The sequence below is a fragment of the Mustela nigripes genome, chromosome 5 (assembly GCF_022355385.1).
Source record: "Mustela nigripes isolate SB6536 chromosome 5, MUSNIG.SB6536, whole genome shotgun sequence".
Taxonomy (NCBI): Eukaryota; Metazoa; Chordata; class Mammalia; order Carnivora; family Mustelidae; genus Mustela; species Mustela nigripes.
Genome location: NC_081561.1, coordinates 65632452 through 65658699, shown reverse-complemented (window position 1 = coordinate 65658699; position 26248 = coordinate 65632452). Strand labels below are relative to the sequence as shown.

The following is a 26248-nucleotide window of genomic DNA, read 5'->3' as shown; positions in this document are numbered from 1 at the left end:
GGGGGGGAAGGGAGCACGATGGGGGGGCAGCTGGGGGGACACTGCCTCTGCCTCCACGCCCACAGAACAGGTCAAACTCTTCCCTGATCTAAAGAACAATCAGGCCCTGGGGAAGAGGAACAGGGACCTCTCCCCACCCCAGCTACGCAGGATTACAAAGTGACCCACATGGACACCCTGCAGTCAGGAGAAGGCAAAGTAAGGGCCACTGAGCCCCGAGGCGGGCTTTTTTTGTGTATAAGGTCAAGGTACTGAAGGCTGCTAGAACTCAGAGGGAGGGGTTCCTGAGAGGGGAGAGCTCTGGGCCATCGTGAACAGATGATGCCCGCTCTCGGGACCTTTCCCCAGGGAACACTCTCTGGAGAGACAGGAGAAGGGACACCCAGCCGGAGTCCCCTAAACGCCGGACAACGGGGGCGTAGGGACGCAGGAGCAGGGCTGCGTGGCAGGAGGCAGAGTTTGAACACGTAGCCGGATCGGTGCGTGCCGTGTTTGCGTTTCCCGGGGACGGTGGCTGAATGTGTCCGTGTGTGCAACTCGGGGAGAAGGAAGGTGGGGCTGGGGTTTTGTAGCTGGGAACCGGGGACAGGAAGAACTGGCTCAGGCTAGATTTGAAAAACGGATGCCGGGTTTTAGGCGCCCAATCCGGGGGATGCTGGCATCCGCTCCTGCCGTCAAGAAGCGAGTGAAAAGAAGCGAAGCCTCAGCGAGAGCCGGGAAGGAGAGCCCGCCGCCCGGCCGCGGTACCGGCAGCCAGCTCACCCGCCAGCCGTGCACAACTCCAGATCGTGCATCGCTTGGCTTCTACTCCGGAGGCCGAGCCAGGGTAGGACTAGGTTTCCGTGCAAGTCGCTGCCCCAGGCCCGGGTTTGGGGTCTGGTGGGATCTCCCGAGCCGACTGGGTGCTCTCAAGGGTTCCGAGTCACTCCTGCCCCAGGCAAGGTTTGGGGAAGTGGCCACCTCCCCCTGGCATCCCCGGCTTCACGCCAGACCCAACGACCCGTCTCCGTGCTCCGAAACAGCTAGCTCGATCTCACGCCCAGAGAAGGGCGGGGACCCGGGCATCCACTCCAGAGTCCGAGCCGGGGTCCCCACCAAACCCCGGCAGCGCGCACTTTGCGCTTCTTGCAAAGTTTCCGCGCGGTGCTAAGCCCGCTTAGAGCGGGACGCGGGCTCTTACCGTAGACTCCTTGTCCCCGGCAGTGGAAGGGGATCAGCGCCAGAAGTAGAAGGCAGGTCACCTCCATCTTCACGGCCGGTGCTTCATCCCCGCGAGGCGGCGCAGCCCGAGAGGTGGCGGGGGGCGCATCCGCCGGGGCCCCGCGATGCCCCCTGCGTCCCCCCTTCCCCCGAGAGGTGACGGAGGGGGCGGCGGCGGCAACGGAGACCAGGAGACTGAGGAGGCGGCGGTGGCGGCGGCGGCGGCGACCCGGGTTTCTCCTCCCGCGGGGCCGCTGCCCGCGTGGGGACGCAGGGGGCGCTGGCCCGGCCCCGGGTGCCCTGGCGCGCCCGGCTCAGCAGCCAGCGCCCCGGCCCGAGGAGCCCGGCGGCCGATCCGCCCCGGGTCCCCAGGGCTGTCTTCTCCGTGTGCTGGGCGCCAGGAACCCCTCTGCGGCGGCGGGGACTCTTCGATCCAACAGGCCACCGACGACTGACAAACTTGTCGTTTCCCCGCCCAGGGGACGCCCCTCCGCGGAGCGGGGACGGGAAGGCCGGGGCTTCGTTCGGGGTTAATCCGCTGTCTCCAGTCCTGCGGCGGGTGCTGGGGTCTCAGAAGCCCGACCCAGGGGGGCCAGGTTGGGCGCCCTCCCGGAGGCGAAGGAGCCCCGGCCCCGGCCCTCCTGAGCGGGGGAGCAGCGCTGGCTGGGTTCGGCCGAGGGGCGAGAGCCACGGGTCCCCAGGTCCGGGAAGTTAAACGAGCCACCGAGGAAGCCTGGGGAGGAATCGCGCCCCGGCGCCCCGCGGGAATCAGGAAAGCAATTCCAGCCAAGAGAGACCCCAGAAAGCGGGGAAAGGAGGAAAGTTTGAGTCGTTTGAAAAATACTCGCGCTCTCCGCGAGGCCGGGGCTGCGGCGCGGGCGCCGCTCGCCGCCTCCGCTCGCCGCGCTTAGCTCCCGCCGTCTGGCTGCGGCCGTGGCGCTCCCGGGCTCGATGCTCTCGGGAGAGCGGGGCTGCGCCGCGCCCCAAGTTGGTCGTCCCCGCCCCCGCCCGGCGGCCTCGGCCGGTGGGGGCCCCGAGCGGGCGGGGCCGGGCCGGGCTCCCGGGCGCGGCGGCCGCTGGGCTCGGGGCCGCGGGAGCGCTCCGTTCGCTCCGCAACTTGGGCTTCGCTGTGCTGCTTTTTCCCCCCTCGGAGCTTTTCATTCCGCGCTCCCCCCGCCTCCCTCCCTCCCTCCTCCCTCCTCCCTCCTCCTCGCGTCTCCGCGTTCGGTCTCTCGCTCTCCCACCCTTTGTCGCTCGCTCTCCTGTTTGATTCCCCTCCAGTTAAAAAAGGGAGCCAATTAAAGGCAGCCCAGCTCGCCCGGCCCAGCCTCTGTCCAATTTCCTCGCCTCCCCCAGGACCAATTAGAGAAAACAAAACAGGGCTGGGGGAAGCAGACTGCCTGCTTTCTTCTCTCTCCTCTCTCTCTCTCTCTCTCTGTGCCCCTCCCCCTTCTCTCCCTCTCTCCGCACCCCCACCCCACCCCACCCCCCCCGGCAGGAAAATGTCAGAAAGCAGAAATGGATCCATCTATCCCGAGGACAGTGGCGGAGGGACGTGGGTTTCGGCGCGGGCTCCGCAGCCGCGCGGTCGCACGCTCGCTCTTCGCCCGCCCTTGCATACCCAGATTGGCTGCTGAGCCGGGTGCACCGATTCCAGTATGCTCGCGGGGCAAGCACGGCCGTTCGCCCCGGGGACCGAAGCCTGCGGGGCACTGCACACTTTGTAAATGTTTTGCACTTTTGGTGGTCGGAACTGAAGCGGGGGTCGGAGGGAAAGGCCACGGGCCCGCGTCTTCTGGGGTCCTGCAGGCGCGTGAGCCGGCCGCCTGCTGTCGGTCTGCAGGGCTGTCTGCGCGGCCCCGGAGTCCCTCCGCCGCCGGCCGAGCCCCCGCCCCTTTCCAGACAGCCTCAGCCTCTCCCAGCGCAGGGCGTGGGGGCCACCGCCACAGCAGCTGGCGGAGCCGGGGCCGGAGAGCCCGCGCTTACAGCTCCTGCCCTTGCCTCGGCCCACAGGTTGCCAACAGGTTTGTCCGCAGGACCCAGCTGCCGGATCTCCCCCCTAGGCCACCCACATTCTCCCCGGCTCGCCCCTCTCTCTGCCCCCCCATCCTGCCCGTCCTTAGGACCTCAGGCGCCCCCAAGCGCCCCAGGGGCGCACTCTCTTCCGGCAGCCAAGCCCAGCGGCCGGTTCCAGCAGCGGAGGTCAGGCACTCCGGAACTCCGCTACCTCACCCTGACTCCTGGAGCAGGGTTGGGAGGGCTCTCCTCCCAAAGGCCAGCGGGGAGGAGGCGTAGGCTGGGAAGCCAGGCGGGCTGCCTCGCCTGCGCCTCGGATCGCGTCCCCCAACCCCGGTCCTGCTAATCTCACCTGCTCCACCTGTCGCTGTTATTTATCTCGGCTTGTGCGCAAGGACTGTATTAGGGCGGCCCGTGGGATCGCGGGCAACCGCTGCGGCTAACAAGCGAGGAGATTATTAACCCTGCTTCCCCCACTCCCCGGAACTGTTCAGTATCTGTGCTGTGATGGTGGTTCCACGACTCTATGCGTTTCCCAAAACTCAAAGAACTTACACCAAAAAATATTTCATTTTCAACATGTAAATTAAAAGAAATTTTTTAAAAATAATAATAAAACCCACCCCATCCCAGGCCCATTTCCTGCTCGGTGCCTCCTCCCAGGCAGCAGTGGGAGGTGTTGGGAGAAATGACAGGCCTTCATGGTGGTGGTGGGGGGGGGTGCCATCCGTTGACACCTTCTCGGTTCCCTTTCTGTCCATCCTGGGAAGTCCGAAAACAGCTGAAGAATCTTATTCGCCAGCCCACCTCCAACTGATTGCTCCTTCTTCATCCCCTCCCCCCTTTTTCTCCTTCCTTTCCTGTGGATTCAAGGCTGAATAAGGCGATCCGATTTAGTGCCGGGCACCCAACAGATGCTAGTTGGAGATTTGTTAAATAAATGGATGAATGATGCCCATCGTAGGCCAGATACCACAGACCCAGGATACCCTCAGTGCAGCCAGCCTTCCTACTCCCCACCCCACAACCATTACCTGGAGGAGAAAAATCCATTTTCTGCTCCACCGGGCTACAGAGCTTTGAGGCCACTTCCCACCTACCTCCCCCACCCATTCTAAAAAGGAAATGGCACCAATCGAGGGTATGGTGATGACTATTTTCTTTTATTGTTATCTTCTTCCCACAGTTCAAAAATTCCTAGAAATCGTCACTGCCTCCAGGAAGCTCTCAGGGAGTGATCACAATGATTCCTGCTCTCCTTGGCTTTGCCCATTCTGAACTGAAGGAGCACAGGTCCAAGCCAGAGGAGACTGCCTTCCTGTTTTCCAGTCAGCTGGTCCAGCCCCCCAAACAGCAGTTAATCACTCCTCTTTGGCTTTGGGTTGTTTTACTGAGGGACAGGGAACCCCACTGACTCAGATGATGTACTCTGGAGTTTGAACACATACACTGGCTTGAAGGAGAGAGAAGACTCATTGTCAGGGAGAGAACAGGAGGAGGGGGGAGCCAGGCTGGGATTGAACATTCGCTGTAGAAAATTCACTTGTGACTACTCTGCAGCTAACTGTATGCAATTTAAGTACCTTGACAGCCTGTTTATGTTGCCTGTAAATTCAGCCATCTCCTACCCCAAGTGTGCCCGGCCTGCTGCCTCTGACACAGCCCTGGGTCTGACAAGGAGAGGCAACCAGGGAGAAAGAAAAAAGCACTAGACTTGGAAGCCATCAGTTCTATGTTCCACTTGTAATCTTTCTAGGCCTCCGTTTCCCTAGCTGTAAAGTGAGTAGGATCCCTATCCCACAGAGTGGTTGTGAGACGTAAGAATAATAATAACAGGGGCGCCTGGGTGGCTCAGTGGGTTAAGCTGCTGCCTTCGGCTCAGGTCATGATCTCAGGGTCCTGGGATCGAGTCCCGCATCGGGCTCTCTGCTCATCAGGGAGCCTGCTTCCCTCTCTCTCTCTCTCTCTGCCTGCCTCTCCATCTACTTGTGATTTCTCTCTGTCAAATAAATAAATAAAATCTTTAAAAAAAAAAAAAAAAGAAGAAGAATAACAGCTGATCCCACAGGCCAGGTACTGTTCTAAACCCTTCGTGTGAATAACTAATCCTCATAACAACTATGGGAGATGGGACTGTTATTCTCATAGGATAACATAGAATAATTTAGTGACTTACATAGTTCCTAAATGGCTTTGACCTAGGTAGCTTGTCTCCTTGACCTTGTTTTTTCCCACTATTCTATCCTGAGGAAACGTAAGGACCTGGGTGCCTGTAAATGTTTTCACAACAAGTATTTCCTATTCTTTTCACACACACAGAATTCACTGGCATTCAAATTGAGCTGTTGGGGGGGGGCGGGAGGGTGACACATGAACTCTAGACCCCTAAACCTGAAGCTGACTAAGGCTGGGCTGCCTGGAGACTCGGTGATTGGCACCTGATTGCCAACTCCTGGCTTCCACCCAAGATACTCTAAGAAAAGCCCTATTCTTTTGTCCCTGAGAAAACCCAACCTTTGGCCTCCAAGACGTTTCAGGAACTAGCTGCTGATGAGGGGGTGGGTGTGACATGCCAGGGAACCCAGGAACCCCAGACCTTGGCAGGGCAGGGCAGCTGAAGGTTTTTGTTGTGAGAACTCCTTATAAGAAAGCTCCCCCATCTCTTGCCTGAGGGAACTCAGAATCTGGGAGTAGAGAAGAGAGGGAGAGAGAGGGAGAGTAAGTCTACGGTAGGGGTGTCGTGGCTTGCTAGGGAAATTATCTCCGAAAATCATACAGTGGCAGGTATCGATTCAATCTTAGGGCAAACACTTTCTGGTCAGGTGGGGTGAAGGCTGACTGGGGTGGGAGGGGATGAAAGCCGAGGAGAGTTATGACCCCGCCGAAAGACTCGTTTATTAATTCAGGCTCTAACAAATAGCCAATTAATGGTTCCAGCTGTTAATTAGTAAGCAGTTAACTCCTGTTAAAAAACGTGCTGCTCAGGACTGGTGACAATGCAATCCCGCAGTGACAGCCTTGGAGAGGAGGGATCCCGGTGACTTGTGACCCCCAGGTTCTGTAGCTCCCCCAACTCTGGCAGACCCTCCGCTCTGGAATGCAGGCTTCCTGAGAACAGGAACCCCATCTGTCCACCATTCATTCATGTAACAAGTATCTTCTACTATGTGCCAGCCGCTACTCCTGGCTCTGCAGATTCCATGAATAAAACTGACCAGAACCTCTGCCTTGGAGCTTATGTTCTAGTGAAGAGACAGACAATAGACTACGAAAATAAGGAAAATAGATAGTATTTAGACAGTAAGTGCAGTAGCTACAGTAGCTACAGCTAGAAGAGAAGTAGGAGTGACAGGGCATCTGGACAAGATTCCACTGACACTGGAGTCATGACCTATAGAAGAGAGGGCTCCACCTGTGCCAATCTCTGCAGCAAGGAGGGGCAGCAAGTGCAAAGACCCTGGGGTGGTGAGCAGGATTTGGTGCAGCTGAACAGATGACGGGAGAGCAGTAGCAGTAGGAGCTGAGATCGAAGAGGGTAAGAAGACAGGTCCTTTGGGCCTTGAGGTCACTACAGGAGGTCGGGTTTCCCCAAGTAAATGAGAGCTATGGCAGGGTTTGGATCAGAAGAGGGAGAGGATCTGACTTTAACTTAGTATCTTAGAATATGACTTTATCTGACTTTATCTTAGGATCTGACTTTAACTCACTCTGGCTCTGTATAAGGAACCAGTTGAAGGGGGTGCCATGGTATCTCTAGCCAGGTACTTAGGGCGTGCCCGATAAATGCTGATGTTATGAATTGGTACCTAAAAATTGATGGGGCAGAGACACATGATCACTTTTGAAAGTCCAATTTAAATGGGTCCTCTTGTAAATTATTTTACAACCACCAAGGATACCCTCACATTTGACCACCCCAAGGAATTCCACACTTGCAACCCTACTTGGTCCTTCAAATGTCCCTGTGACTTAAGACACCTTCTCCATTTTACAGTTGTGAAGACTGAGCCAGAGACATTCGCTGACTGGCTTAACGATTCGTTTTAGAAAATACCAGTCCCAGACAATGGCGGTGGGGATTCAAAAGAGACAAGAGTCCCTCCCATCTGGCCACCTTTCCACTAATGTGCCAGGTCTCTCTGGGTGATCTTCCCTCTCCGGGCTCCAGATTCTGATTTTTCACAATAAGCCGATGTGCCTAGCTTGGCTCTGAGACGGTTTCCTGCTCAGACTCCAAAGGCTTATGAGCTATGTCTATGGCCTGTTATCTGCATGCCACCATTTCTCCAGCGAGGGTCACCTCAGCTGTCCCAAGCTCCCTTTGTCCATACTACTATTGGAACAGGGGAGATTTTGTTTAACTTTTTTGAGCTGATGGCTCATTGGATCAAAAGTAGTTTGGTTTTAACACCAGCTTGGAAAACACATGGTCTTCCCACTCTGAGTGGGAGTAAAGAGCCCTGATTTACCCAGCTCTACTTCCCTACTGGAAGGGTCTGGGAGGGGGATGAATGGGCTGAAAAAGTCAGGTTCTTTCGGCTATTTATTAATTCAACGAATATTTATTGAGCCAGGCATTGTGCTATCATCGTACTGGGTTTTCAGCTCAAGACTTCCAACAAGTAAAGACACCACCGTGCCCTCAGGGAGCCCCAGTCTGAGGGGAAGACCCAGGCCTCCCTTCAGGGAGCCCCAGTCTGAGGGGGAGAAACAGCCCTGTCTCAGGGAGCCCCAGTGTGAGGGGAAGGCTCAGCCTGCCCTCAGGAACCCCAGTCTGAGGGGGGAGAAACAGCCCTCCCCTCAGGGAGCCTCAGTCATAGGGGAGGACCCAACCCTGTCCTCAGGGAGCCCCAGTCTGAGGGAGGAGACTGTTACCATACAGTTATAGATCCTGATATAAAATGGAATCAGGCTAGAGACCTAGGAGCAGACACACTTTAACAGTGATAAAGTAAAGTGATCACTATAGAGTAAGTGCTAAGGAGATGGGGAACAAGGAAGACATCCTGCTGGTTACTCCGACTTTCTGGCTCTTATTGCAAGATCATTTCCTACTTTAAGCCTGGTGGCCTGCAGCCTTCCAAATTTCAACCAAGCCAAAGGGAAGCAGCCTAGTGTTTTATTTGGGTATTTTCTCCTAATGCAAATGTCTCTCTGGGCTCCTGGGAACCAGGCCTATTTGAAGGCAAGACTGTGAAGCTGGCATGTAGCAGTTAGCACGGGGAGGGAAGAAAACCCACTCTCTCTGGAGGCCAGGCCCTAGTCCAGCAACAAACTCTATCCCCACCGCAGTCCACTAGCCTCCCTAGGGACACACCTGGCCAAGGGGATTGCAGAACCTATGGAGATCGGCAACTCTCCCAGGGCTCCAGCCGGTCTTGTGGATGTCACCCCCGCCCCTAGGTTGAGAGTGGTATCTGTGCAGTGTGCTCTGTTTGCATTGGGGCTGTGAGCCCTAGGACAGGTGGCTGTCACCTGCTGGGTCACTCACAGCTCTCAGCATGGGGCTGAGCCCATAGCACCACTTGATGTCTACTCATTCGAATGAATTGATTTGGACCACACAAACTCACACAAAAACAGGCTCGAGGCAAGACCTGAATCACCAGGATAAGGGAAGCCCAAATTAGCCAGACAATATGTAGATGAGGGACAAATATAAATAATAAATATATAAGAAGAAATATTTGTGTTCAGTACAGGCTGCGAGAAAGCAAATACACAGGGGAGGGAAGTAGATCCCACAAGGTTTTAGGAAAGGCTGTGTAAACAAGGGGCTGGGGAAGTGACCGCCCCCCCCCACTTCTGCCTCATTCTGGGATGCTTTCTAAGGGGGGGTGTGCCTCTGCCAGGCTGAAGGGGGCTCTGTCCTCTGGCCCCTGCCCCTCAGGGCCCCAGCAGCCCCAAAGGAAGGCATCAAGTTTCGCTGAGCTGGTCTTTCTCCCCTTCTCCAGGGCAGCTTCTGGGAGGCAAGATCAAATGCTCTTCAGCTTGAAGAGTGAGGCTGGGATCTGTGGGGAAGGGAGGAAAGGGCAGGAAGGGGATACAGCTGAAATCATGGGAGGGGATGGGACCAGGGCTGAGCTCAGGGACAAGGCAGGTGTTTCTTCTTGTTTCCTTTCTGCTTAACTCCCCCAGCAAATGCTTGTTCCTTTTGTTATCACCTCTTTTTGATCCATTTAAAGGGGTGAGAGCCAGAAAATTTGGAGTGGGATAATCATACACACACACGCGCGCAGGGACAGGACTGCTGCGTGCCATACACTCCAGGGGGCGCCATTTACATAGAATACAACAGGAATGGCGCCCACCTCCCACCCCAGTGTGCAAAGGGGTGGCCTCGCCACAGCTCCCTCTCCTCAGAGCCAAAGCCAGGACAAGCTGGTGTCATCCCACCCTGTACTTCATCTCTCCCCTTCACTTCCCAACACACACCCACACACACACACCCACACACACCCATCCCCTTTGTCCCCTCACCCTGAAGGTCACACCAGGCCTAAGCGTCCCACCCCCACAGGACAGTGTGGGGGAAGAAGAGGTCCCCAGGCCACTTGGCAGCCTTATTGTTCCGCATACACAACAAGGCCTAGAGACTGCCTTTTTGATGAACTCTGCTCATTAACTGGCTCTCCCTGCTCACCTCAGGGATGTGCCAAGTCCATCATCTGGGGATTTTAGGAGCCACATCTGGCCCCAGGCAGGGGGGGGCCAAGGGACCCTCCCCCTTAGTGCTGTGAGGACAGTCTAGCTCTCCTTCTCATGCTTTCAGTCCTCTAACCCAGGGCTTATCTGCAGGAGTAGAGTACCATCAAATAACCATAAAATGCCCTCATGACCATCAGAGGAGGTAAAAAGCTTTATCATATTCCTTTTAGAGATAGAGGAAACTGAGGAACAGAGAGGTTCAGTCACTCCCTCAAGGTCACACAGCTAATAAGTGGCAAAACTGATTATCAAACCAGATAGTCTGGCTCCAGAGACTGCAGAGTCCATACCCTTCACTTCAGACCTGGAAGAGGGGCCTAAAGTGGACACCTTAGACGTATGCTGGCTGACACCCAGCCACGAGCTACCAGTTGCTATTTGAGTTTAAATAAAGCAAAATTTCAAGGCCAGTCGCACTTGCCACTTTTCAAGTGCTTGATAGTCACAGATGACCAAGCAGCACTCAAGAGTCTGTCATTTTAAGCCCAGCTCTGCTGCTTACTAGCTGAGCAACGGTGGGCCAGTCATTTAACTTCTCTGTGTTCATTTCATTGTGGTTGAAAGGGTGGTAAGAACAGTGCTGATCCCACTGAGCCAGAAGGGGAATGAAATGAGAAAATGCATATGAAGGCTCAGTCCAGTGCCTGGTACATAGTCAGTGTTCTAAAAATTCTCAGTTTTCCTTTTAGGAGGCATAGTCTGGTCCTTCATCTAACTAAGCCAGGTAGCTAAGACCAGAGAAAGTAAGGGACTGGCTCAAAGCCACGTGGTTCATAAGCTGGAGCTCTGGATTCTTTTGACTCCCCCCACATGGCCTAGTGATACCACCACAGGTGATGAAGGACTTTCACATTTGACCCTCCCCAAGATGCAGGGAAGCAGTTAAAGGGGGTTTTATCAACCCTCCATTTTAAAGATTAGGAAACTGAGACAGAGAAGGGTCATGGTGCCATTGAGTAGCAGGAGAAGGACACGTTAGTACTGTTCACTGTTCTTTCTCTGCTCCGTTCTCCACTGTCTGTGAAAATTAACACGTGGCTGTTTGTGGGGGAGGGTTTTGTGTGAGTGTTTTTCATTTCTTCATTGTGCAGAGTTCAGGGACCTGCTGTCCAGTATAGGTGGAATATAAATTATATAAATAATATTAATAAGGTCTCAATTATGTAGAAAGCTGTATACAGAATAAAGATGAGATGATAGATAATGCCATTTTAATGATTATCGTGGGCGATGGGATTATGGGTGATTTGCCTTTCTGTCTTCATGTGTTTCTATTTTTTCCCCAATTTCCTAAAAGCAGTATGTATTATTTTTACAAGCAGAAATAAACAAATGTGATTTTCAAGTACTTTTTTTTTTTAATTAAATTCCTCCGGTGTTTCCCCTGCGACCTCTTCACCCCCCTAAACACTCAGGAGACCTGCTGGGGGTTTGGCTTTGCCTGGCTTTGCCTTGGCTTCTCCTGTCTGTGGGCAGGAGGCCTGTGTGTGCCTCTCATCCAGAGGCCCTCAGGTCCCTTTGCACTGAAGTGCGTTTGAATTTACTCAGCAACATCCACATGCAATAAATGTCATACTGTTTTATTTTTTCAAGTCAAATAAATTCTGATCCCAAGTCTCCAATTGCAAGAGTGCTGAGAAATCAGCCTTAGTTATGTTTAGGGAGGGGAGTCTCGGGTCACAGAAGAATCCAGAACCCAGGAGAAGGGGCCTGAGGCCTATGGTTGCCATGGTAATTGACTCCTGTCACTTTGGCTCCTGAACCCTGGGCCAGGCCTCTCTCAGGCTCAGACGCCCTGGATGGGCTCTGAGGTCTCCACAGCAGCCCTCTCAGTGACCACAAGTGGGCCCTGGAGCCCCTCTGGGCCTCAGCACTTATCACTCAGCCTCCACAAATACCCCCATCTGGCACCACAGGCCAGAGAGACACAAGGCCCCAAACCAAAGCCCCCAAATCTCTGTCCTTCCCTGGCTGAGAGGTCTGTCTTCCTTCTCCCTCCTAGTTGGACCACTTTCCTCATTCCTTCTCCAGTCCCCTCAGGAGACCTCCACTCTCCAAACCTAACTGGGGGGGAGAGGGGGCAGGAATCCCTGTTGCTGTGACAACAAAACCCAAAGCTCTTTGAGGCAAAAAAAAGCCCAGCCTTAGACACTGACCTTGGTTCCTTTCTTGGGATGGAGGAGGGGAAAATGTCTGTCACTATTCCAAATGAAGTGGGAAACACACCAAATAACATCTCAGTATAGATCGTGGCTATACAACTCATGCCTTGAGTGATGGCTTCTCAAACCTCTCCTTGTGAGGTCAGACTGAGGCCCTGGAGCACTTATGCTCCAAAGAATATGAAATGGAGTCACCAAAGTCCCAGCTCCCTCTTCCTAGGACCTAGGCAGGGGAAAGGGATTCCTAAGGGGAAGCCCAGAAATCGGAGTCAGAGAGACTGACTCCAAAACAGATGTTCAGTAAATACTTCTGTTGTGCATGAGTCTAATTTTGGGTTCAGTCCTTCACATCTCTGAGCCTCATCATCTTTACCCATTCATTCGACAACTACGTTATGATTTCCGCATACTGTTTCAGGCACAGAGGATATACCAGGGAACATGACAAAGTCTCTCTCTTATGTGTTAATGGTTGAGACACACAATAACATTCTTATATCATCTCAGGTCTAGTAGATGCTGTCTGTGGTGCTCAGCCCACATCTTCTCAGTCTAACTAACCCTCTGGCTGACTTCTAATTGCTAGCCTCTAATTACTAACCCCATTAGAGGGCGCCTTTGCTCGGGCCTTCTCTGCAGACCAATGTAGCAGCCAGAAGAGCCAGGATCTCCCAGGATCTCCACAGCCCTCAGCCAGTGACTCACAGAGCTGGTGCATAAATACCCCGGTTCCCTTGCTCCCCAGGCAGGTTATCTCTGAGGTGCGTGTCCTATACTAGCTCCCTATACTAGCTCCCAGAGTTCCCCAGAAGAACTGGGCTCCAGTTCCTCAAAGTAACTGGGTAAAAAAGATGCTTGCTATTGGCTTCCTTCCCTTCCCTGTATGACTTCCCCCTTCTCCTGTAGGTGTTTCCTAGAGTCACCAAATATTACTTGCCCTCAAATATTTGTCTTGGGTTCGCTCTGGGGAAATCCAACCCAAGACATGAGACTGTATTTGGTGCTATGGGAACAAAATTAAAATAGGACAAGGGGGCGGAGAACGAGGCATGGTGTCACTTTAAACAGGCTTGTTGGGGAAGTCCCTATGAGGAGACGTTCAGTTCAATCAAGCACCTGAGTGAAGTCAGGGAGGGAGACAAGGAGATATCTGGTGGCAAGGGGGTTCCAGGCAGAGGCCCTGAGGTGGAAACAGCTAAGAGCAGTGGGATGATACAGGAACGCTATTCCCCCCAGGAATGACACCTGCCCAACCAGCTGGGGAGAAGGATTGCTTGAGGTAGTCTCTGGGAAGTGGAAAGCCCTGGACACATAGGAGCTGTTAGGTCTTTTAAAATGCTATCTCTAGAGCATGCAGCTGGTCCTGAAGGGAATGGCTCCACTTCCTGCCCTGCCTGGGCTGCCCGGCTCTGAGGGCTCTGAGTCTCCCCCTCTCTGCGTCTCCCCCTCTCTGCTCACCCACCTCTCTGGCCTGGAGCACAGCTTGGTTTTTCCAATAACTCATTAGTGCAGCTTTTGTCATGATTGAAGAAACAAAAGACCCAACAAGAAAACTGCATTCAGCGGCATTACAGGTTATTTATGAGAAAATGCAAAGCAGCCTCAGCACCTGAGGAATCCCCAGCGGGGAGGCAGGAAGGTCCTCTGGGCAGAGGACTGGGATTCCTTGGATAGGCCTGGTGCTGGCCGCCCATGCTCCCGCCCCGCCCAGACACATGGCTTCTCTCCTCCCCCAACCCCTGCCAAAGTCAGCCATGAGTCACCACAGCCATAGCCACTTGATTTAATTTCACCCACTCATCCACGCCTTCAGCCATTCATTTATTTATGTATTCACTGATTCATTTATCCATTCAGACAGGTGGTAAGGGCCTACTATGTGCCAGGCACTAGCCGATGTCAACATTTAGGGAGTATAGACACAAATCAGCAATGGTATCCTGGAACTAGACACAAATCAGCAATGGTATCCTGGAACTAGCTCATAGCAGAGCTATTGGGACATGCTTCTCCCCAGCCCCCCTGCAGTGGTGTGACGTAGGTAGCTTTAACATGCTGGCAGTATTCACACCATAGAATGCAAGTGGTCTAAATCAGGACCTTTCCCCCCAGAGATCTAGCCGTGAAACAAGACACTGCTGTACCAGGCATTGGTATCCCTGGCCACACAGAGCTGAACCTCAAGAACTTATGGTCTAAATCAGAACAGGACATTAACCAAATCCCCCCCCCCACAAAGATTTATTTGAGAGAGGGAGCAGAGGGAGGAGCAGAGGGAGAGGAAGAGAAAAAATCAAAGGAGCCCCAGCTCCCCACCGAACACGGAGCCGGAAGCAGAACCATCTCACAACCCTGAGATCATGACCCCAGCCGAAATCAAGTGGGATGCTTAACCAACTGAGCCACCCAGGTGCCAGGACACTGACCAGGTTGCTGTTTTTTTTCTTTTTCGGATTTTATGTATTTATTTGAGAAAGAGAGGACGCATGACAGAGAGAGAGAGAAATCGCGCGCCCCTGAACAGGGGTGACGGGGAGGGTGGAGGGAGAGGGAAAAGCGGGCTCCCCGCTGAGCAGGGAGCCAGAAGTGGGGCTCGATTCCAGGATCCTGGAATCTTGACCTGAGCTGATGTTGAGCTGACCTCAGCTGACCTGAGCAGACTTGAACCGACCAAGCCATCCAGGCGCCCTGACCAAGCTTGTAATTAATGTATCAAAACTACTATAAACTACTATATAGTTGTCTTTGCAACCATGAGTTCCAAGGACAGAGCACTTAATTCTACTGTGGGAGACCTAGGAAGGCCTGATAAACAGGATGCATTTCACCTGAGCCTTTAGGGGTCGGTGAGATGTCCATCTGAATGGAGGGCATTCTGGGAAGGGGAACAGTTTGAGCAAACCTCTAGAGGCCATCCGGGAGGAGTGTGCTCACTCCACCCAGATCAAAATGCTGCAGCAGGAGGTCGCTCCTACCCATTACCTTCCCAATCACACAGCAATAACGCACTGCTTTCTGGAGGAAAGAATTGTTATTGGAAGAGCAGGAGAGACTGCTGCTTGGACAGTGGGTCCTGAGAGGTAAGGATGCATCTCCTCTTCCCCTCCTCCCAACTTTCTCCTCATCACCCTTCCTTCTCAAGGAAAGGCCTGACCTACAGGGAAAATGTGTACAGGCAAGAGGCCACCATCAACCCACCCTCGGTGCCACCAACATTGTTACCCGCCCCCAGCGGGAGCCAGCGGGAGCCAGCGGGAGCCAGCAGCAGCCCACGCTGGCTCACATCCTTCCAGCTGCCTGCCAACCTCACCCCCCTTTGTCTGACAGGAACTGAGAGCTGACCACCGGTCCAAGGCAGCCTCCTGGCTCACCTCTGCCAGACTGTCACCAGCCACCACTAGGGAGGGGAGATAGAACATGACAGTGCATTGCATGTGTAGGACACTTCTCAGTCCTCAAAACACAGACCTGGGTGCTCTCGCTCCATCCTGGAACCCTGTAGGGTGGGGTTAGTGTCTCCAGTCTGCGGATGAGGAAACGGGCTCTAAGGGACTCAAAGGGAAGCTAGAACCAGAATCAAGGTGCTCTGATCCAGACCTTTATGCCACAGCTCTTCATTATGTATCAACCCGGAGCACCAATAGCAATGACGCTAAGTGCTGGTAATAATAATGACTCCGTTTTATGGAGGACATGCACAACATTATCTCGATCTTCGCCACAACCCCCCAAGAGGTACCACATTTATCCCCACCTTTCAGCCAAGGACACGCAGCATCCCACCTGTGCTGAAGGAGTTCGCTATGAGCTGAGGGTCTCTCGAAGTTGGTCCAGGACCTCGACTTTTCCAGAACGACTGAAGCGGAGGTTCTTGGGTGGGCCACAGGAATATAATGGGAACATACTGTTTAAAAAACACCACAGGGATGAGCAGTGTATGCATTAGCGCACAGGCGCTGGCGGGGACCAGAGACAGTCCGCTGAAGGTCTTCGGAGACAGCTTTATCAGGGTTCCCTGGGCCTCCGTTCTCAGCCCCTGCTTTTGTCCTTCTCATGGCCCCCTTGGGTGAGCTCCTCTGCGCCACGGCTCAGAGCACCATCTACACTGTGACCCGCAGACAGCAAGCTGTGAGGTCGAGGGCATTGGCCTAGAGTCAGACGGATGCTTCTTGCCTATGTGACCTGGGCAAGCTACCTTCCCTCTCTTGTAGCGCCCCATCTCTTTGTAAATCAAGGCTAGTCACAGTGCTGATAACAGCAAATTCTTCCAGGGTGCTCATTTTGAGAGGCACTGTTCTTAACACCTTACACGTATTAACTCATTTCATCTTTTCCACTTCCCTGTGAGGCTGGCTTTCAGCATAGGGCCTCATGCGCTGTTATGTGCTTAGTAATTGTTAGCTGTTATTAGGAGCCTTGTTGGCCCCGGGCTCCCTGAGGCTGCCCACCTCTGTGCTTAAAATTTAAAAGCTCCTTCTTCCTCCTGTGTTTATCTTCGTGGATGATTCGGAATCTCCCCCATGACCCAAGCAGCCACCTGGGACTGAACCCTGAGCTCTAACCCTCCTCATAGAATCCATGTGCCCAACCATTCTGTCTGTTTCTGCTCATTTCCCACCTGGATTATGCAAAGGCCTCCTAGAGCTCCCTGCCTCCAGCCCACATACCGCCCCCCCCTCACCCCTGGCAAACCATCTTCCTGCTGTGCCAGAGATTTCTGAATCACAAATCCACTGCAAATCCCTTTGTTGCTCTCCATATAGCTTCCAGGATCAAGTTCAGATTCTTCAGCTTAGCACCTGGCACTCTGAGGGATCTGGGCCCTGCCTTCCTTCCCCCAACTCCCCTCCACACACAGAAATATGGCCACTGGTGTCATGCCAGTTCATTCCTCTGGGCCTTTGCACATGCAGTTCCCAGTCTGGAGTGCCCTACCCATCCCTCTTTATCAGGCCAGTTCCCTGCATCCCTCAGGTTTGGGCTCAGGCTAGATCTTTCCCCAGGAGTCTTCCTGGATCTCCACTGATTGCTTTTCCTCCTCGATCCTAGAGTCATACCCTGAACATGTTGAGATTATAATGACATTATCTGTGTGTTCTCCCACCAAACACAGATGTCACCTGGAGGCAGGTGGTTAAAAGCACAGTCACTGCAGTCAGACGGCACCAGGTCCACCATTTACTCATTAATTTCAGCTCTGCCATTTATTAGCTGTGTCACCTTGGACAAGTTACTTAATCTCTCTGAGTCTGTTTCCTTGTCTCCAATATGAGGCTATTTAGAGTACTAACCACATGAAATACTTGTAAGGATTGAAATGTAGCAGGAAGAGTGCTTAGCACAGTGTCTGGTGCAATCCAAGAGCTCAAAAAAATGGTTGCTATGAAGTTCGATACCTGGGGCAAGGCATCATCCTTCCCAGCATTTCTCAGAAATTCTCTTTCTTGAATTCAAAATCCCAAGAAAAGTCAGTCCAGAAAACTGAAAAATGGAAAAAAGTATTATAATTCTCCTGCAAGAATTAAAGGTTCATAATCAACATAGAGATGTTATTGGTTTGTAGGGTCAACTGATGTCAAGTTGAAAGCAAAAGCTAGAAGCAGCCCTTCTCCGTGGAGTTGAAGGTTAATGTCAACATCTCTGGGAACTGGAGCAGGAGCTCATAGGTGAGAAGCTGTCTTGCTTGTAGCTATTGCCACTATATTAACGTGTGTGGCCATGTGTGCTATCATGGAGAGATAGTCTTACAAATAAAATAAATATTAAGAGGTTTATATGCACAGGATACTTTATATTAATTCTATTAGCAATATTCCACGAAATAAGTTTCAGTAGCAAAATAGGCCCTTAAATTGTCAATTTTGATATGTGGCATGCTGTTAACCTTGCTAGGATCTGAATGTTACAATCTTCAAATACAATTTGGTCATGGTCACTGGCATCTGCCAGGGTTTAGGTATTCACTATGGAAGAAAGGTAAAGAGAAGAAAATGGGAACATTGCAGAATTCTCAGACATGACATCAGAAACTGGTCTAAAATCTGAACTAGCAAAAACAATATCAATTTCAACAGCAAAAAAAAAAAAAAAAAAAAAAAAAAAAAAGGCAAATACACAAAGAATTTTCATTGTTTAAAAAAGGGGGGGGGCCTGGGTGGTGCAGTTGGTTAAGTGACCCACTTGGCTTCAGCTCAGATGGTGATCTCAGGGTTATGAGATCGAGCTCTACTTCAGGCTATGTGCTCATGCAGAATCTGCTTAAGATTCTCTCTCCCTCTGTCCCTTTACCCACTACTCTCTCTCTCTAAAATAAATAAATAAATCTTAAAAAAAAAAAAAAAGAGGGCCTATATGAGCCACATGTGCTCTAACACACAAACTGAAGACACTTTTGAACATTTGGTTGATGATTCGAACAATGTCTACACAAAAGGGTTTTTTTCTATATCTGGAATATTTGTTGTAAAACAAATTGATCTGTCAGATCAATTAACGTTTTGTGTGTTTTAAAATTTTCATGAAATATTTAATGAAAACATTTTAATAGTAAATATTTCTATTATCTTCCAACTTTTAGTGATTTTTATTTTTCATTAATTTTGTGTCCATGTTTCTTTATTTGACATTTTCTCTTATCAAACGTCTATTTCAGGTAGGGAGCAATTTTACATGTTATTGAAATGTATAATCTTGTCAAAACATATTGGTTTATAGCAATAATAAACCACACATTTAACATTATATATTTTTTTTAAACAAAAGGCCTCTAAAACTTTTAGCATAACCCTATTATAGAAAAATGATTCACTGTTTGTTATTTACTGTCACTCATTTAAAACCTGTAAATACAGTGTTATGGAAAATACAGAATAACTTATGATTTCAGAAATTTCCAAGAATTCTCAGGATTCCAATTTCTCATTCCCAAATACCTGAAGATTCATAGCTGTCAGAAATTTGGACACACTGTGCAGACCTGTGATATCGCCCCTGGTCAGAACCCTTGGGTTTATCTAGCTGCAGGGTTGCTGGAAATAGGAAGGAGAGGGCAATTTTGCCCCACACCAGTCCCAAGTAACTTCCATTATATTACAGGCTTTCGGTGAGTTCTTTCTTTCTTTTTTTTTTTTTTTTTTAAGATTTTATTTGACAGAGAGAGATCACAAGTAGGCAGAGAGGCAGGCAGAGAGAGAGAGGGGAAGCAGGCTTCCCGCTGAGCAGAGAGCCTGATGCGGGGCTCGATCCCAGGACCCTGGGACCATGACCTGAGCTGAAGGCAGAGGCTTAACCCACTGAGCCACCCAAGTGTCCCACGGTGAGTTCTTTCTTAACTCTCTTCATCCTTCCTCTTCATGTTGATTCGCGTCGCTCTCCACCATACTCTCAGGTTTGACAACACTCATTTAATAAGAATCCATTTCTTTCTTTCTTTCCTTCTTCTTTTTTTTTTTTTTTTTTAATTTGGGAGCAAGAGAGCACACTTGAGAGAGAGAGAGAGCAGAAGGGGCAGCAAAAAGGGAGAGGGAGGAGCAAACTCGCTGCTGAGCAGAGAGCCCGACCTCAGGACCCTGACATCAGGGCCTGAACCGAAGGCAGACACCCAACCAACTGAGTCAGCCAGGTGCCCCATCATTTCTTTTGCTCCCCAAAACTCTTAAGCTCCATAGTACCATCTATAACTATAACACCACTACCGTCCTGGAGAGGAAGTGTCTCCCTACCGGAGCCATAGGATCTAAGGCTGACACACTTAGCCTCTCCGCCCCAATCTCAAAACCTTCATCTTGATTAACCTCCTCAGACTGGAAAGGGGTGATATTAGCAAATGCCTGCTCCAAACCTCTGGCACCTCTGGGCACAACATCATGATAGCTGTGATCAGTGTTGCTGTCCCTGGTGGTCTGCTGCTTCAGTGGCCCCCCAGGATGAAGTACACCCCCATGCACTGCGGCCTTGGGCACCCCCTCCCCCACTGATTCTGTACTCACCTGAGACCTGCCTTAACCGACAAAATACCGGCAGAAGTGAGGTTGGCTCAGTTCCTGGTTAAAATTCCTTAAGAAAGCCTGTAGCCCTGGTTTGGGCAAGCTTGCAAGAGCCGTTGATTAAATTTTTTTTTTAAGATTTTATTTATTTATTTGACAGACAGAGATCACAAGTAGGCAGAGAGGCAGGCCGAGAGAGAGAGGAGGAAGCAGGCTCCCCACCGAGCAGAGAGCCCGATGTGGGACTCGATCCCAGGACCCTGGGATCATGACCTGAGCCGAAGGCAGAGGCTTTAACCCACTGAGCCACCCAGGTGCTCCCCGTTTGTTACATTTTGAGGAATTTTCTGAGTTGATCAACATCAAGTTGGTAGCTTGAAATTAGTCTTGGTGGAAGTACGTGTACCACAGAAATTGGCAAATACTACAGACCAAGGACCTTTCCTCCTACCTTTCCCCTCTTCCTTCTTTTTTCTGTTTTTCTTCCTCCCCCTCCCCCCGGAAAGCCAATTACCAGCACACCACTGCCTGAAAGCTTCCACTTTTGAACTCTGTGAGCCCTGAACCACACATAAGAAGTTCAGCCACCTTTCCAGAAGGACCACCAGGTGGAAAAGCGCCCAGGGGAGGGAGAGACCCTAAGACTCCATGGAAGAGAGCCAAGGAAGCCAGATAAATGAGACTGTCAAGCTCTTCCAACCAGCCCCCAACCTTTCGAGTCCTCCTAGCAGAGGTGTCCCCGCTGTGGATGAAGAAGCCATAGACATTCAGCCCAAGAAGACATGACACGGATCAAGGATGCATGGCCCCAGGCATGAGATATTGGAATTTCTGACCCACAGAACTGTGATCAAATAAAAGGTTTAAACCCTTAAGTTTTGGGGGTACTCTAGGATGAATCCGTAGAAAGAACCATCATCGATCCTGAGGCAAAGGGCCAGATGGACCTGTGTCCCCTTGCCCATCTCTTCATTACTTGGCTTCTTATTGTCTTCTGCATTTCCCAGCTCCAGGAAGCCCCCCAGCTATCTACACCCCAATGGAGAGGGGCCTCATTTGCCCCTAAGCCACCCCAATCCTTCAGGGATCCCAGAGGGCATCCCCACTCACAACCCTCCCCCATCCCACTTAAGGAGACAGGGCGACATGGAGAGAGATGTCCTAGGGAGACCCCTATGGAGCTGAGAGAGGAACGGAGACTCCCTCCCTTCCCTGTTGACATTTGAAAAGGACAAAATTAGGAGGAAGGTAAATGTTACTCTTCTTTTCTCCCAGGATCAGGGAAGAGGGAGGCCGACCCAGGTCTCCGATTGTTTCAAGTTTGGCGAGGGTGCCGGCTGGACGTGCGGTCACTGTAGGACGGGTGGGGGCATTGCTGGTGTGCTTAGCGTCCTGCTGTATTCATAACAGCACAGCCGTGGAACGCTTGCCACGTGCCAGGGACGCCGAAAAGACATTTATGTATGCCCCTTGTCTCATTTAACCCTACAGTCCCTGCAGGGAGGTTCACGGTAACCCCTGGTTTCCCCATGAAGAGACGGGCTCAGAGAAGTCACTTGGTATGTTAAGTCTGCTTAGACAGCTGTGGCCTAGACAACAGACATTTGTGTTCTCTGAGTTCTGGAGTCTGAAGTCCAGGCTCAAGGTGCAAGTGGGGTTGGTTCCTGGTGGGATCTCTCTCCTTGGTTTATATCACACCTTCTGTGTCCTCACCCGACCTTTCCTCTGTGTGCACATGGAGAGAGAGAGAGAGAGAGAAGGAGAGAGATCTGAGGTCTCTTCCTGTTCTTATAAGGACACCAGTCCTATCAGATTAGGACCCCCTTTAACCTTAATTTTAACCTTAATCACCTCCTTAAATGCCATGTCTCCAAAGAATCCGTGGCACCCAGCAGGTTAAGAAGTGTGTTCAAAAGTGCGTAAGAAGCCATGTTCAGCAGGCCAGTGTGACCTAGACAAGGCAAGACTGGCTGAGAGAAGGCCCAGGACCAGTGTCAATGACATCTGGGGGACAGATGGTGACATGGGGACCTATTTCTTGTCCTCAAGGCTGGTGTTGCCCCCCCCCCACCAGTACTCCAGATCCACATCAAGGACCCGGAAGCTGACCTGGACCAAAGATTTTGCCCTACCGGCACCCGTGAGGAAGTGGGAAGGAAAGATTCTCAGGGCGAGCCACTGTACCCTGAATCCCTCCGACTGCGGTCTTGGCCTTCCCGCTGCCTCTCCACCCCCCTTCCCCCGCCACGTGTGGGCAGGCTGGGCATCGTCGGGAGCCAGGTGCCTGCTGCACCGAGAGGCAATTTATGAACTGTGGGTATTTTGTCTGTTTACTTGAAAGCACAAAAATTTGTCACTTGTGTGGGTAATTTGCTGCTAATTACGAGCTTACAATCTGCGGATAGGAAAATCAGGGCCAACGTGTGCTTCTTGAGGAAGAGGAAAATTACCCCAAGTACTGTGTAATTATACACTTAGCGGGCACAACGCTCCCAGCCCTCACCCTTCCCACGAAGGGCTGACAGTGCAGGGGGAGTTTGCACACATGCCCACTGAGACTCCCCCCAGCCCCCGCCGGAGGGGACAGGGGGGGCCTGCTTGCCGCCAATGAAGCCCTTGGCCTCATCCCTTCCCTCTTCTGCTGAACCAAGAATGAAGGTGACGAAAATGTCTGGGGTCCCTCCCTCAGGGGGCATCCAGTCTGTTGGAGAAGACACAGTTCCTGTCTGGAGAGGCCCCACACTGACTGGGGGTACAGGACGCCAGCCCTCCAAGAACCCCTGATCTGACATTGAGACAAATATCAGCATGTCCACGCTGTGGGGGAGCCCTGGGTCTGTCAGAGAGGCACAGGCTCTGCCCTCAAGCGCCCCCAAGTCTGATGGGGAGGGAGTACTCTTGCCTTCAGGGAGCTCTCTGATGAGAATGGCACAGGCCCTTGGGAGACCCCAGTTTTATGGGGCAAGACACAGCCTCTGCCTACAAGGGCTCCTATTCTTCTTCTTCTTCTTTTTTTTTTTTTAAGAGGGGCTGGAACTCACAACCCTGAGATCAAGACCTGAGCCAAGATCTGGAGTCAGATGACCGACTAACTGAGCCACCCATGAGCCACACAAGGGCTCCAATTCCGAGGGAAGAGAAACATCTGTGGCTCTCAGCAAGTGCTTGGTCTGATGGGAGAGCCAAGCTCTTGCCTTCAGGAGTCCCTGGTGGAGACAAGTGCCCACACTCAGAGTACAGTTTGAGAGGGGAGACAGAGACCTTGATTTATAGTTGTCTCTGAGCTTCTTTCAATCCATCTCCATGAAAAAGGATCAGCGTGACCGTGAGACTCAGGTTAGCATATTAATCAGCCCACCCTGCTTGACCCCCAAAGCCTCCTATAGGTATGCCCAGCACCCTCCCCGCCAAGACCCCCACACCCTTCAGATCCCTTCCAGCTGTCCCTGGATGATGAGGTAGTGACCCTAGAAAATCCCTTTCCCTTCTTCTCTTCTTGATCCCTTTTATTTGCTGAACTAAATCATTCATGATTTTCAATAAAGACCTCCATGGTCCCCTCCCCACCCCACGCAGAAAATATTATTTAACAGAAAGGTGACAGTTATGTAATTTAGTCTCGGTCTCCATTATTGATGAACTTGACCATGAAATATTCAGGGTCCTCCATGTTCTGCCATTCAGGGTGTGACAGTAACAGTGTCACATTCCAGTTTATCCTCATGGAGAGTGTGTCGATCAGGAACGCCCTGCCTCACTCACTGGAAGCTACAGCCCCCTGCTCAGCACAAACCCCAGCTCCCCCACCTTCAGGGCTCCACCTGAGGGGCCCTTACAGATAGTCAGGGTTATTTTGTCCCCCCAGAGATCCAGTCTTACTTCCCCACTAGCAAAGTGGCCAGAGCCCATGGAGGAGCCTGTAAATTCAAGACAGTATAAGATAGTAGGGGAAGAGGGGACAGATGGGAAGAAGGCATCGTGTCTTCAGTATCTGTAAGTGCTGGCCCAGGTTTAACTCATTTAATTCTCCTACCAGCTCCATTAGATAGGTATTATAATCTATTTGGATTTCCATCAGAGAAGTTGAGACATTTTCCTAGGCCACCCAGCTAGCCTGTGGTCGAGCTGAAATGGGACAGTGATAGAGCTTGCAAGCCTCTGTTGTTTCTACACCATGGTCTGAACCGATTCTGCCAGACCACACAGCTTGGTCAACATGATGCACTCATCCAGGAACTCCCAGTCCAGTGCTCTTTCTGTTCTGGATCACAGCTCTTTGCCAGGAATTCCAGGCAGAGCGAGAAGGAGACAGGAGAGGAAAGAGAAGACAGGGTACTTGTTCTCAAAGAGAATAAGGGTTTCCAGCCTGCTGGGGGAGATAGTATCTTTCGGCAGTTGACATTTCTGTTGGTCCAACTGGCGATAGAGCTGCAACTGGGGAAACTGAACCCAGAGCATCACCTTCCTCTGGATGCTGGAGGGAAGGACTTTGGGACTCTTAAAACAGCACAACCCTTCAAGCAGCTCTGTAACCCCCAGTTGGTACTGTGCTCCTAAAAGTCACCGAGAAGATCTCCTTCCTCCTACCTCTGCCAGTCCACCGTCTGTCTGTCTCTCCCTGGCTGCAGATGACTGATAAGCAGCTGGGGTATCATGTGAAAATATGCATCAGGCTAATTGCATACTAATTAAACAGACGAGGCCATTACGGCCGCTCGGGGCCCATCTGTGCTCCAGGCCTCCCAGGGTGGCAGGCTGGGCTGGGGGGTGTCAAGATACCAAGGACCCAGGCTGACTGGGGATGGGCAAGGTGACCCTCAGAGGGAGCTGAAATGTTGTTAGGCTGAAGGGGACTACCAAATGGAGTTTGCAGGCATTTGAAGACGCCGAAGAGCTTTCTAGCTACGAGTCACCAGATGTTGAATGAGGGTAATGAGCTCCCCATTGCTGGAGATAAGCAAGCAGATAAATGAGGATCCTTTCAGCATTTTGTGGAGCAAAGGGTGAATGAGTTATGTGATCGCTTCCCTCGCCAAGACTATGGGTTCCTATGATAGAGGACTAGCCGCTCTGAGTTCCCCTGCTGCCCCGCTCAGTCATCTCCTGCCTGCACAGGGAACAGGGAGGAGTCCGGAAATCTGCTGTTCCCCTCCAAACAAGGACATGGATGGGATGCGCTCTGTGGGCCCCAGAGCACTGGGAGGAGAGATGGGAACCCGTGAAGATGCCCCTGCTTCTCAGCCCCCTTCTTGTCCCCGCAGGAGAGAGGTTTCTACCAGGGTCTGGGGACGGGCTCGTTTCATTTCACCGTCTGGCGCCTCATGTGTAAATATTTCATATCCCCATTGAATATTTTGGGATGATTATGAATTCTTGATGTGATAAGAACCTTGGTATGTATGAGATGCAGTCAGCCACCAGGAGGGGAGGCACAGGGGACGGCAAATCAGATCAATCATTACATACTATAAGCACAGAGCCAACCAGCCAGCACCCACACACCTCACACCTTGGCCACTGCGGACGTGCCAGCCACATGCCCCCCAGTCTCCCACCCACACATCACGGACACGCCAGCCACGCAGCAGCATGCAACTAACGACATGTCACACACCCCAGCCACGTACCAACCACATGTCGGCTTCATGTCCCCCTGCTCCAAGCACACACACCGTGCGCTGACCCTATGGTCCCAGCAGTTATCATTGCTGTCATCGCTGCTGGCCATCCATGTGGTGTGCGATCCAACCCAGAGGACCCCCAGGCCAGGAGGACAGGAACAAGGTCACAGCAGCCCAGAGTGGGGAAACCACTATCCCCAGGCCGCACAGAGCCCCAACAATTCTTAGGCAGGAAGTTTGCACTTGCTTGTGTCACAAAAGCAAACTAGCGTTTGACAATTAAAATGCCAAGTCTGTGAAGGGGAAGGGAAGAGAGCAGGAGTGTGAATGAGACCAGCCTGGCTGTGTGTGGGTAATACCAAAGCTGAGCAAGGGTGCATGGGAGCCCGTCAGAGTGTTCTCTTTACTTGGCGGTGTGTTTGACATTATCCACGACAAAGCTTGCATGTTTGTTTAAGTCCGGTCGAGATATGGGGCAGGAAAGGTCTTCCTTGCCTGATTCAGTCATGTGCTCTAGTAAGTACACGTGTCCCGGGGCTCGGCATGTGTGCAGCGC

At 51.9% G+C, this 26248-nt stretch overlaps 2 protein-coding genes across 4 annotated transcripts in view; both read right to left on the bottom strand.

Annotated features, from left to right (window-relative positions):
• MDGA1 (MAM domain containing glycosylphosphatidylinositol anchor 1) overlaps window positions 1-1266 on the bottom strand; it is a 58204-nt gene extending 56938 nt beyond the window's left edge. For all 3 annotated transcript variants that reach the window (XM_059400551.1, XM_059400550.1, XM_059400552.1), the window contains exon 1: window positions 1181-1266. In XM_059400551.1, coding sequence (XP_059256534.1) covers window positions 1181-1247 — 67 coding nt within the window. In that variant the 5' untranslated portion in view covers window positions 1248-1266. The remainder of the gene's footprint in view (window positions 1-1180) is intronic.
• A 464-nt stretch (window positions 1267-1730) lies between these two features.
• LOC132018643 (balbiani ring protein 1-like) lies at window positions 1731-2361 on the bottom strand. The gene is made up of 2 exons (XM_059401561.1): window positions 2049-2361; window positions 1731-1933 (listed from the first exon to the last, which is right to left on the bottom strand). The coding sequence occupies exons 1-2, from the start codon at window positions 2359-2361 to the stop codon at window positions 1731-1733; spliced, it is 516 nt and encodes a 171-aa protein (XP_059257544.1).
• Window positions 2362-26248: the final 23887 nt, after the last annotated feature.

What these genes read in the sequence shown, in the direction of transcription:
- LOC132018643 (XM_059401561.1), bottom strand. Translation starts at nt 2,361, where the DNA reads ATGAAAAGCTCCGAGGGGGGAAAAAGCAGCACAGCGAAGCCCAAGTTG. An exon ending in GCCCCGGCCTCGCGGAGAGC is followed by an intron (nt 1,934 to 2,048) that starts GCGAGTATTTTT and finishes ATTCCTCCCCAG; the next exon opens with GCTTCCTCGGTGGCTCGTTT.